Below are 11938 nucleotides of genomic sequence, written 5' to 3'. Positions count from 1 at the left end.
AGAAGTTTGATTTGCTTTCTTTACTTGTGTGTATGGAGGCTAGAGTGTGCACAATCATGAGGGTGTAGAGTTTTAATTGTTTTTTCCCCAACTTACATGGCGGCGATTTCCTTGTGGCTGCTTGTGGCTGTCCGTATTGCAAATTTTCATTCTGATGTTCATCTGCTGGCATGAGTACACAATGTTTAATAGAAGTACTTGAACCACAGAGGGGGCAAGTGGGGGCCTGGTCTCCTTTTAGGTCAATATGGTGGGTCCTCTGTGGCATCTTGTGTAGATACTTTGTTCCCACTATTTTTGGGTATTGAGATCGGTTTTTATGGTAGGGTGGATCTCGTAGAGTTTGTTGGTGGTACGAGTCTCCAATTCTTTTGCCAAGCTGCTGTGGTGTATGCTTTTATAATTGCTCCGAGATCGAATGCAGGTAGGAGTATTGTTGGATGAGGTACATGTAGTGTAGATAACTTGGGCACGATTTCAGTGATGTATTTTTGGTTTAATTCTGACGTTAGGGTGAATCGCATGTAGTTTATTGAATCTATTAGCTTGAGATAGCTACCATGTCTGTGTTAGCAGGATCAGGCTGTCCCTCTCTAAACTGGTATGCACCAACAATTAAATAATGGCTCGTTTAAACAATCCTACTTCGTATAGGTCAATGTTTTATGCACTAGTGTTGCGTAATCAACAGCAGTCTTCAGATTGTTGGGCTTTAGACAAGATTCTAAGCCTAAACGATCTTTAGCCTGAATTTCCCTCATTAGATGATTGCTTACTGTTAATTACAGTGTAATGCGTTATCATTATACATCCAGACTGCAAGCAAAAACAACCCTATAATCTCTACCCACACCTGCCTCGACTGGATGAGCTCAGATATCAACAGAAGCTAAATTTCTCTTCACAGAAGAGCACGAGCCAATCGCAGACTGAATAGAAATGATCAAGATTCCAGCTAATGACTGACTGACTAACACTGATGAGAACCAACATGCGTGAAGTCAAACATTTACCTGCCACGTTCACATCAACCTACCAGTAGCTGCCACGTAGTCTGCACGAGTTCCAAAAGAGGCCAGAAATCAGCATCTGGGTGACACAAAACACATGTCAATGATTCTGTAAAGAAGCCAAGCAAGCTCTGCATCTACAGCAATTTATGCAACTCATGCTTGTTAAAGAAGTTTTAAATCTATTTTAAGTAAACATGGCTAATAAAACGTAGAAATTAAATGATTAATGCCTTTTCAGGCTCAAAACTATTTTACATGTTTTTTTTTTTAACTTGTTTTAATTAAATAAAATCTATTTTTAAAAAGTACAGTTTAGAGCAAGAGTTGCATTTAAGCTACAACTAGTTTTGTATTTTTAATGCAAAAATATAAATAAATATAAATATATAAAAGTTTTGAAGAGATTTATTGCAGGTGTTACCTTTTCGTTGCACTTCCTAGACTTTACGGCTCCTTCCCGAATTTTGTTCTTTATTATTTCAGCCACAAAAGCCGAGTAAGTCTGCGAGTTTTCTTCACGTTTATCTGGGTGACGTTGGGTGACGTACAAGATGTTTTTTCTCTCTTTTTTCCATTTAAAGGCACAAGGCCAAGAAACACTTAGTTCTTGAGACCAGTCAGTAAATTTTGGTTCATACTTTACCTTCCTTAAAAGACGCTTTTATTTTAGAGGCCACTTGGCAGGACACGCCCCATGATCCTTTTTGATTAAAGGAAGAGATGGAATAAGAAGTAAATTTAAAACATCATATGGTTCTAGGGATGCTGGTGATGCTTAACTGTCTCATTATGGGACAGTAAACAATTTGCTGTATTGTGTATAAATCATTTAGTGTTAGACATTGTGCAAGTACACAACTGTAACTGCATTTATACCTCTTCCCACTTTTATTTTGAAAACACTAGAATGGACATAAGGTGTTATTAGACTGCTGTTAAATTCAGAGACCAGGTAGGTTGAATACTAAATAGCAACGGTTTATACACAATGTTTTTGCAAGACAACGTTTCATAGAACAAAGTCACTACACAATACATATATTATGCAACTTTTTGTGCATGCAGTTTGGTGAAGTTAGTTAGTAGGCGTATTGACATCTGGAAGAAATTCAAAATACCAAGTTTTAGCTGGAAAACAAGACTGCGCTTTATTGACATACTACAGAAAGACATTTAGTTTCCTATTTAGGCAATGAACACAAGGGTGCATCATTTTTTTGTGGAATACAAAGCTATAAACAGCAAGATTGGTCTAAAGAACCTATATACACAGTTTTAGGCTGGTCACATTTTCCAAAACGAGAAGTTTTTACCAACGTTCATTTTTCATGCACAAAAACACGGTCTTAAATTGATGATTTTATTTTTTTAATTCAGGTTTCCTGGATTTGGGGAACTTTGCTGTATAGTTTCAGTTTGACAGTATTAAGTTAAGGTTGGAATGTTTAGTGTTGGTTAGTACAACGGCCTAAACTGTTTAAGTCCTTCCGAAGTCTTATTGAGAGTCCATTGGTTTTTGACCGTTTCCCCCCTGACAGAAGCAAGCATCGTTTCTGAAGCAAATTAGACCACTTGTTTGTAGACTATCCAAAACCTAATCAGAAACCAGAAGTCACCCTTTAAACTAATAAGCTAGATCAACAATGCGCAAGCAGACAATGAAAAGAGGAGCAGAGCAAAAAACTAAAAGTGAGCATGTTTCTTAATGCAACTACAAAAAGGATCAGAGTAACATTGGTTTTATACATTAAAAAGCAGGTGAACATAAAAATACAACTGAAAAGAGTCACAAAAAGTCTCAGGTGGAAAAAAACAAATCTAAAAATTACTTTTGAGCTGTTAAAAGGAGTTACAGCGGGACGGTTGCCCAGACAACCCAAGTGGCACTCAGAATCTTCTGTATGGGTGCTCACGGAAGTTCCCTTTGTTCTGGTGTGCCGGAGGAGCTTTTCCAGCGTTGCCACCCCATGCAGCACCCTCCCAATCGTCCTCAGCTACAGGGGAAAGCAAAAGAGAGAGGGGGGGAAAAGGATAAAAGTGAGTAGGGAGCCTAGATTAAATGCATTCTGAGGCTTAATTTTGAAAACCACCACTATCGAATAAATCCCAGCATACAGTGCCTTGAAAAAGTATTCGGCCCCCTTGAACTTTTCAACCTTTTGCCACATTTCAGGCTTCAAACATAACGATATGAAATTGTAATTTTTTGTGAAGAATCAACAACAAGTGGGACACAATCGTGAAGTGGAACGAAATTTATTGGATATTTTAATCTTTTTTTAGAAATAAAAAAAACTGAAAAGTGGGGCGTGCAATATTATTCAGCCCCCTTGCTTTAATACTTTGTAGCGCCACCTTTTGCTGCGATTACAGCTGCAAGTCGCTTGGGGTATGTCTCCATCAGTTTTGCACATCGAGACACAGAAATTTTTGCCCATTCTTCCTTGCAAAACAGCTCGAGCTCAGTGAGGTTGGATGGAGAGCGTTTGTGAACAGCAGTTTTCAGCTCTTTCCACAGATTCTCGATGGGATTCAGGTCTGGACTTTGACTTGGCCATTCTAACACCTGGACACGTTTATTTGTGAACCATTCCATTGTAGATTTTGCTTTATGTTTTGGTTCATTGTCTTGTTGGAAGATAAATCTCCGTCCCAGTCTCAGGTCTTTTGCAGACTGCAACAGGTTTTCCTCCAGAATGGTCCTGTATTTGGCTCCATCCATCTTCCCATCAATTTTAACCATCTTCCCTGTCCCTGCTGAAGAAAAGCAGGCCCAAACCATGATGCTGCCACCACCATGTTTGACAGTGGGGATGGTGTGTTCAGGGTGATGAGCTGTGTTGCTTTTATGCCAAACATAACGTTTTGCATTGTGGCCAAAAAGATCGATTTTGGTTTCATCTGACCAGAACACCTTCTTCCACATGTTTGGTGTGTCTCCCAGGTGACTTTTTATGGATATCTTTGAGAAATGGCTTTCTTCTTGCCACTCTTCCATAAAGGCCAGATTTGTGCAGTGTACGACTGATTGTGTCCTATGGACAGAGTCTCCCACCTCAGCTGTAGATCTCTGCAGTTCATTCAGAGTGATCATGGACCTCTTGGCTGCATCTCTGATCAGTCTTCTCCTTGTTTGAGCTGAAAGTTTAGAGGGACGGCCGGGTCTTGGTAGATTTTCAGTGGTCTGATACTCCTTCCATTTCAATATGATCGCTTGCACAGTGCTCCTTGAGATGTTTAAAGCTTGGGAAATCTTTTTGTATCCAAATCCGGCTTTAAACTTCTCCACAACAGTATCTCGGACCTGCCTGGTGTGTTCCTTGGTCTTCATGATGCTCTCTGCGCTTTAAACAGAACTCTGAGACTATCACAGAGCAGGTGCATTTATACGGAGACTTGATTACACACAGGTGGATTCTATTTATCACCATCAGTCATTTAGGTCAACATTGGATCATTCAGAGATCCTCACTGAACTTCTGGAGTGAGTTTGCTGCACTGAAAGTAAAGGGGCCGAATAATATTGCACGCCCCACTTTTTTGTTTTTTATTTCTAAAAAAAAGTTTAAAATATCCAATACATTTCGTTCCACTTCACGATTGTGTCCCACTTGTTGATTCTTCACAAAAAATTACAATTTCATATCGTTATGTTTGAAGCCTGAAATGTGGCAAAAGGTTGAAAAGTTCAAGGGGGCCGAATACTTTTGCAAGGCACTGTATATATACATATTTTATATAATATACACACACATTTATATATTTGTTCATAATTACTAAATTCCTGTGTTGTTTATTCTATCAGTTGGCAATTATTCACCAAGTTAAATACAGGAAACTAGATGTCTCCAACAAAGTATTAAAATAGATGTACCATGCAAAAATGGGTGTCATTGGTTTTTAAAACAAATTCATGGTCAGATTTCCAAATTCTTTTGGTAATTTAGTGTAGGCACATTCAAAGGCAGCAATGCCCAGAAGTAGAATTAGTGTCAGAAACCTTGGTTTTCTGTTTAGGCTGAAGCGCAAGTGAACCTGCAAGGTCTGAATTCCACCACAAGCGCCAGTGTTATGCCTCTTGCAATCCACAATGGGTTACATTGTCTAGAGAGCATTGGTGTGCAGCGACCGGCTCAAAGACACAGTTATGCCACCCTGTTCAAACACCCTACTAAATCAAGTTTCCCCCGAGAGTTGAACCAGAGGCGTTCGTGAGCAAGTTAGAACCTTTGGGTTCTTAGCTTTAAAACGTACTGCGCTTACTCATATCCCTAATTACAAAGGCTTAAATACCAGCTTTGGCCTCTTACAACCTCCACCCTGAGTCTAATTTTGCATTTGGTGAAACCCTCCCTACAATTAGACCAAGATCTATGATGGTAGACGCCACGTGCTCTAGGTTGCTCAAGGGCACAGTACGGCACTATGATTACAAATGCAACTATCAGCTTGCAGCAATACCAAGACTGACCTGCTTTTGATTAACCACACAAAATTCTCATTTAAAAACAGCATTAGTTACACTGGATTACCAAATAAGGGCTGGTGCAGTGGAGTAGCCACATGAAGCTAAACAGTCAGTACACATTGCAGCCTGGATACACTATCTAAGCATCACTACATAAATAGAAGGGGGAAACCCAGAAAGTACAAAAACATTCAGCAGACCTAATGAACTGTTCACTACAAACAGTATAAAACCTACATTCTGACCAATGAACCAGTTTAACAGAGCATGTCCTTGTTGCTAGAAGTGGCACAATTTGTTTTTTTAATACATTTTACCCCCCTTTTGGACGGCATCCAAGGAGGGTGTATATTTGCCTAAGACACACTCCTTCTGATATGTGCACGGTCCACCAATCCCCTCTTATTCTCCCATACTTCAGTGGATTTGTACTCCTCCACTTTCTGTACAGGCACCCTGAGCAACCAAAGTATTTACACAGTGTTGATAACCCCAACCATTAGTCTGGTCTTATCAGTCTTTTCCCACACAGCAGACTAGAGGCCAACCTTGTCCAGCCAAATGGTAGCAGAATCGAGATTTGAATGCGGAGGCTCAGAATCTTTGCGATGGTGTGCTAGTGGATTATCCCACAATTGTTGGGTAAAGAAAGTTGGCTAAACCTTATGGTTCGGGTCATACAGAATGCTTTTATTTCTTTACTGACAAGATACATTTCCTTAAGCAATGTTACAATAAATAGTGGTGGCCTGAAAGTCCTCCATATCTAATTCGGAACATGTAGCAAACAAGGAATCAGGATTACTTGAGTGGAATCCTACCATAAGACTGATAACCCTCTTGAGCCTCTCCGTGCCCGTAGTCATAATACTCAGTTTCTCTACATTGAAAGAAAGAAAAAATCTGGGTTAGCATTGACTTCTATCTAGCACTAACCGAATGTGCTGAAAACGGGTCTTTACTTACGCCTGTGGTGCTGACTGGCTGTAATAGCTCTCGTATCCTTCATATCCAGGTTCAGCGTAGGACTCGTCATAGGACTGAAAGAAAACGAAAGAAATTCAGTGAGTGATACTGGACATGTGGGATCAATAACAAAGTCAATGCCAAGTAAACTGAAACAGCTACAGGTTGAATGGCATGTGTGGCATTAAAGCATCAACTTACATATTCATCATATCCCTCCGGTGCTTGCTGATGAGAGAGGGCGGGTGCAGGGGTCATCCTCTGGGCCGACGTAGGGGGCCGCGAGCGCCCGGCTGCACCTCCGCGAGTAGAGCCAGCACCTCGTCCTCCTCTAGCTGCACCCCTGTTTAGGCCTCCTCGGGGGACACCGCCACGGGGACCACCACGTGGGAGCATGCCTCGGCCTCTGAGGAAAGCATTACAAAAAAAAAAAGCATTAGTTACAAGTCAAGTCCTGGCTGGCTAGGAGACCATAAGACCTTTCTGATTCTAACTTCATTCATTATATCAATAAGATGCCAAATGAAACATGATAAGAACGTATATATTTTGTAAGTCAGCTAGGCTTTAGATGCATCTCACTTTAAGTGTTAAAAAGAACCCTTTCTAACCTGCCAGGCATGGGAGGTGGGGGACCACCACGACCTCTTCCGGGTGCACCTCTGCCTCGAGACGCGTCCTGAGAGCCGTTCAAATATGCAGGATCCATAAAGGCATCTGGGTGCATCTGATCCATGCCTTCAACCTAAAACAGCACAGAAAAGTGTGCATTCCATGTCATACCATCCAAACAGGTCTAAACAATACGGACAGTTACTACTGGAAAAGCACAACTTACAGGCATCAAGAACTTCTTGATCTCGTCCATGGCGTGAGCCATGCGCATGTAGCATTCAGGGATCGGAGCGAACACTTCAATGTACACATGCAGCTCCATGGACAGATGGGCATACTTGGGCTCGCCACCCTTCCTCAGTTCTTCTTCCTAAAAGACACATTTAAATACGTTAGGACATCAAAGAACTCTTCACTGGAATCTGAAACACAAAGACCCTGTTTAAATGAAGCCTTTCTGGTGTAAACGTATTTATTTATTTGGGATTTTTACGCCATGTTAAACACGTGTCATTTAATGGCAGGAACTGGGTATTATACATATATCTGTCTATCATTTGGTCAATTTTATATTTTCATTTTTATGGTTGCGAGGTATGTTAATATTGTTCTTGTCTTGTGTAACAATTTATGGTTTCAGGCATGTGCTCTTGTTGTCTTTCCTTTGTGTATTTAGGGCATTCTATCAAAATGTGGTTTATTGTTATAAGTGTTTGGCAGGTTTCACAGGTTGGTAGGTTTTCTCCTTTTACCAGGTATTGGTGGGTTACCCTGGTGTGGCCAATTCTGCATTTTGTGTATATGGTTTGGTCTATGCGTCGTCCCTGGTGAGTTCTAGGTTTGGTATTGATGATTGGATGTAGTTCTCTGAGTTTGTTGGTGATCTGAGCGTTCCATTCAACTTGCCATTTTTCCCTTGATGTAGGAGTGTTTCAAGTCTGTGGATGGGATTTTGATGTTTGTCATATTTTGGTTTCTTTTTTCTCTGGCTAATTGATCTGCTTTTTCCTTCCCTTCTATTCCACTGTCCTGGTACCCAGCATAGCTTTAGGTCATGCTCCAGTTCTGTTAGTTGGTTGATTGTCCTTTGTACATTGTTGATTATAGTCTGATAAGCATGATTCCAGGGCTTTAAGGCATGATTGTGAGTCTGTGCATATTAAGATTTTGTGTTTTTGTTTTTCTTCCACATAGGTCTAAATGTATGTAAAGGATTTATGGAGAAGCAGCGTGCTCGAAGACAGCTGTTCTAGTAAGTCGTTATTGCTGCCCCCTACTGACAAGATTTGCTACATCAAAAGCTTGCAAGGCTTAGTAGGAAATGCTTAACACCCCAAAGAAAACAAGGATAACTATAACTTGATTATAACTCAAACACTTAAATCCTTAAATGGTGTGTAGGTAAAATACTTTATTTAAGGTGTGTAGCAACCATGGTGAAATTGAAGCAGCTCTCACAAAAACTGAGGGGAATCGTTTCATTGCACCGAAAGTGCAATGGGTATAAGTAGTTCTCGGATGTCACTCCATGTAACCGTTTAGCCATGCAGACACATAGTACATATAAAGTGAATCATCACCAGAAGAATGCTACCTCTACAGTCAAGTGGGTGATGAGGGTTGTTTTATTGCTGAAGAAACTGAATCTTAACCGTATGACTGGCATCAAGGACTACCAGAAATACCAAGGCAATTTGAGAAGGAAACTTGTGCCTTCCATGATGAAATAAAACGTGATAATTTTGCATTAGACAACGCTAGGTATAACAGGACAATGATTCTAAATTCTACACACACTATACCCACAGGTTCAGTACAATGAATTTACCTTGTTCTTATCCCTCATGGATCCCTTGCCAAGCACAGAGATCTTGGCTCCTGTTTCCTCCTGGAGCCTCTTGATGGTGCTGCCCTGGGGGCCGAGAATCTTGCCAACAAAATTGAACTAAGCAAGAGAAAAATAAATAAGTTTCTTTGTACCAGCAAAATACATGATACACAATACCCACATCAGGCGCCTCTCACAGCACTTTTGGTCACAGCAAATAAGACTTTATTACAACTACACAAGAACATGAGCTACAATTCACTCTGTTCAAAAAAGCATAGCTTGCACAGCTCTCACTTACCCGAGGGTACTGTTTGACTGGAATAAGCACACGCTCCTTTACTCGAACATTCTTGGCGACGAACAGGTCCAGGTATGTTTCGCCCTCTTTCTTTGCCTCACCTTTCTGAATCCTTTCAATTTCTGTAAAAAAAAAAAAAAAAAAAAAGGCATTAATAAACTGTCAAGACTCACAGAATGCCAAACATTGATACATTTCATGAATAATATTAAACAAGCAGAATGGTACCAAATTTAGATCTAGTACATTTCACTGACTACCGTCTTCAGTTTAGGCCCATTAACTGATAAGCAGCCATCCCCCAACCCAAATATCACCATGAGGGGCACAGCTTGGTGGGTCGGTCTTTGTCTCAGGCCTTGAATAGAGCCTGCGTTTGAACTGGTGTCGATTCCTTCAAGAGTCGATACAGTTATTCTAGATTAAAAAGTGAACCGACGCCGTAATTCAAACTAGGAATCATATAGTGTTTTGAGCGAAGTCGTTAAAAACAAGTGTGGTACCATGTGAAAATGCAATAACGCTCAGAGACAAACTGAAATTAGTCGAGTCCAGGCTCTCATTTGCGCATTATTTGAATTTTGACATTTATTAAATTACCAATGCGCTGCGATAAAGTATCGTTAAAGGAGTCGACTCCGATTCAATACGCCTTATATAAAGTATCCTGAGCTGAACTCGGCATGTCTACACGCTTATTGTATTTGAGGACATTAGAGAGTAATTAAAACTGGTCGATCGTTTTATGAGAGCATAACATGCGAGTAAATTACAGAAAACACAGAGTCTAGAACAGGTTAAGAGTTCATGGTCTCAAATGTAATATTGCGTTTTGAATGGAATAAGTATTGCCTAGAGTCGATTCATACGAGTCGCTCTTATGTTCGAGACCATTTGTTAACTTTATGCATACAGATCAATTTTACGGTCCAATTCATCTGGTATTGTTAATACTGAAGTGGGAATAGCTGGTTGAACTGAATCGGCTCCTTCTGAATCACGGCCCACATCTAGTATTGTCAACACTGGCGCGGGAGGATTTGGAGTTGTAATAGCTGAGTCGACTCCTGAATCACAGCCCATGAAGTGGTATCTACTGGGGATTGCAATTCAACTCGGACAAAATCTGGCTCATTTATCAAAAAGGAGACATGCAAGAGATATTTACGCTAAAGTTGGGGTACTATATTTTCCGTTGTCAGCATAACCTAGCAACCACACAGCGAGTCGGTTCAACGAGCCGAGGCGTGATTAAAAGGACACCTTATAGTGCACGATTTTGTACAAAAAACAGCCCACGTAATTTAATCTATAAAGTGAGGATGATAATTATATAAACACAATGGTAAATTAAACTGTAAGCTAATCGTGCATTTTTGTGATGCATGATTGTACAATTCTCTGGAATCGAATAACGTGAATCAGATTGCGTGATTTGATTCAGGCCATTGTTAAAGGCTTCAATAAAATCTTCAACGATACACACCAATATACACCACAAATAATACAATATATATTAACAAAAACAAAGAGCAGCTGCGTGCATTATATTGAACGTACTTTCTACACACATTGCTAACGTAATTTCACGACTACTGGCGTTAGCTTAGCATTGTGCACCACGTTGTTAGCATCTCGTCGCAACAACGCAGCATCCCGCTGATCCACATACAACGTGAAAAATTCAAATAATGCAAGACCATTATAAAGCAAATAAATAAAAATGGGAATATATTAATATAATAAGGAAAAAGACCTGCAGTGAGCAGCTTCATGGCGTGTGTAAAAGATTGATCGAGACTGTCCTTCTCCGCCTGCAGCTCCGGCAGATATTTACTCTCGCTTTCTGCGTTTCCATTAGGTCCGTCGCCAGGTTTCTTTGCCTTGTTGCGGTTATCCATGTTTCTGGTGAATTATAAGAGTTTAGTTCGAGAAAAGAGAACGGTTTTATATTGGCGGCTTTTACACAGAGGTTTTTCTGAGGCCTCCTGTTTTCGACTCTCAGGCTTCAGCTTCTCGGACAAAGAGGAGACTCCTACGCATGCGCTTGTGACTCCACCCGTCCTGAAATAAAGTCTGCTTTTTGTACGGTGATTGGGTGAGATCGCCTTGCCGCTCATGCACAAGGAGTACTCTGATTGGACAGTTTGAAGGCAGGGGGCGTGGGGGATGAATACCTAACCTCTTTATCCTGATCAGGGTCGCAGTTCATTCATTCATTGTTTCACCAACGCAAAATAGAAATAAACAAAAAACGTTGTACTGAATACAAAAAATCATTATACAAAAATCATTGTACTGTATATGTTATATGTACTGTTATATGTTCTGTTCTTGGTAACAGCTAAAGATGTACATTTGCTATGTCAATGCTAATCAGCTTGCTAAACTACTTTCTTTTATTAGCATTATATTTGTTTGGCTGCATCAGAGTTCTGCTATAAATAAGACTAAATTATAAACAGTCTAAATTACAACCTTAGATCTGGTTTGTAAATGCAGTGTTACATTACTTTAACTTTTATTTGATTGCAGACGGTATGAACCCAAGATGTACAACCCCACATCAGAAAAAGTTGGGACAGTATGAAAGATGCAAATAAAATAAAAACACAGTTTCTTACATTGCTCAACACATTCCAAAAAAAGTTGGGACAGGGGCAACTTAGGGCTAGTAATGGGGTAAAAAAAAAACTAAATAATGATGTGATTCCAAACAGGTGATGTGATTGTAATCATGGTTTGGT

At 40.2% G+C, this 11938-nt stretch overlaps 1 protein-coding gene across 1 annotated transcript; it reads right to left on the bottom strand.

Annotated features, from left to right (window-relative positions):
• Positions 1–2135: 2135 nt before the first annotated feature.
• khdrbs1a (KH domain containing, RNA binding, signal transduction associated 1a) lies at positions 2136–11236 on the bottom strand. The gene is made up of 9 exons (XM_062995773.1): positions 10948–11236; positions 9192–9313; positions 8891–9007; positions 7286–7432; positions 7059–7192; positions 6649–6853; positions 6448–6521; positions 6303–6361; positions 2136–3007 (listed from the first exon to the last, which is right to left on the bottom strand). The coding sequence occupies exons 1-9, from the start codon at positions 11090–11092 to the stop codon at positions 2901–2903; spliced, it is 1110 nt and encodes a 369-aa protein (XP_062851843.1). The 5' UTR covers positions 11093–11236; the 3' UTR covers positions 2136–2900.
• Positions 11237–11938: the final 702 nt, after the last annotated feature.

This window comes from Trichomycterus rosablanca, chromosome 5 (assembly GCF_030014385.1).
Source record: "Trichomycterus rosablanca isolate fTriRos1 chromosome 5, fTriRos1.hap1, whole genome shotgun sequence".
Lineage (NCBI taxonomy): Eukaryota > Metazoa > Chordata > Actinopteri > Siluriformes > Trichomycteridae > Trichomycterus > Trichomycterus rosablanca.
The sequence above is the reverse complement of the archived record's forward strand: the minus strand, read 5'-3'. Positions and strand labels throughout refer to the sequence as shown.

Excerpts from the sequence above, each read along its gene's own strand:
- khdrbs1a (XM_062995773.1), bottom strand. The coding sequence starts at position 11,092 with ATGGATAACCGCAACAAGGCAAAGAAACCTGGCGACGGACCTAATGGA. Across the intron at positions 9,008-9,191 it reads CAGTCAAACAGTACCCTCGG|TTCAATTTTGTTGGCAAGAT; the intron begins GTAAGTGAGAGC and ends TCTCTTGCTTAG. Across the intron at positions 3,008-6,302 it reads AGAGGGTTATCAGTCTTATG|CTGAGGACGATTGGGAGGGT; the intron begins GTAGGATTCCAC and ends TTTCCCCTGTAG.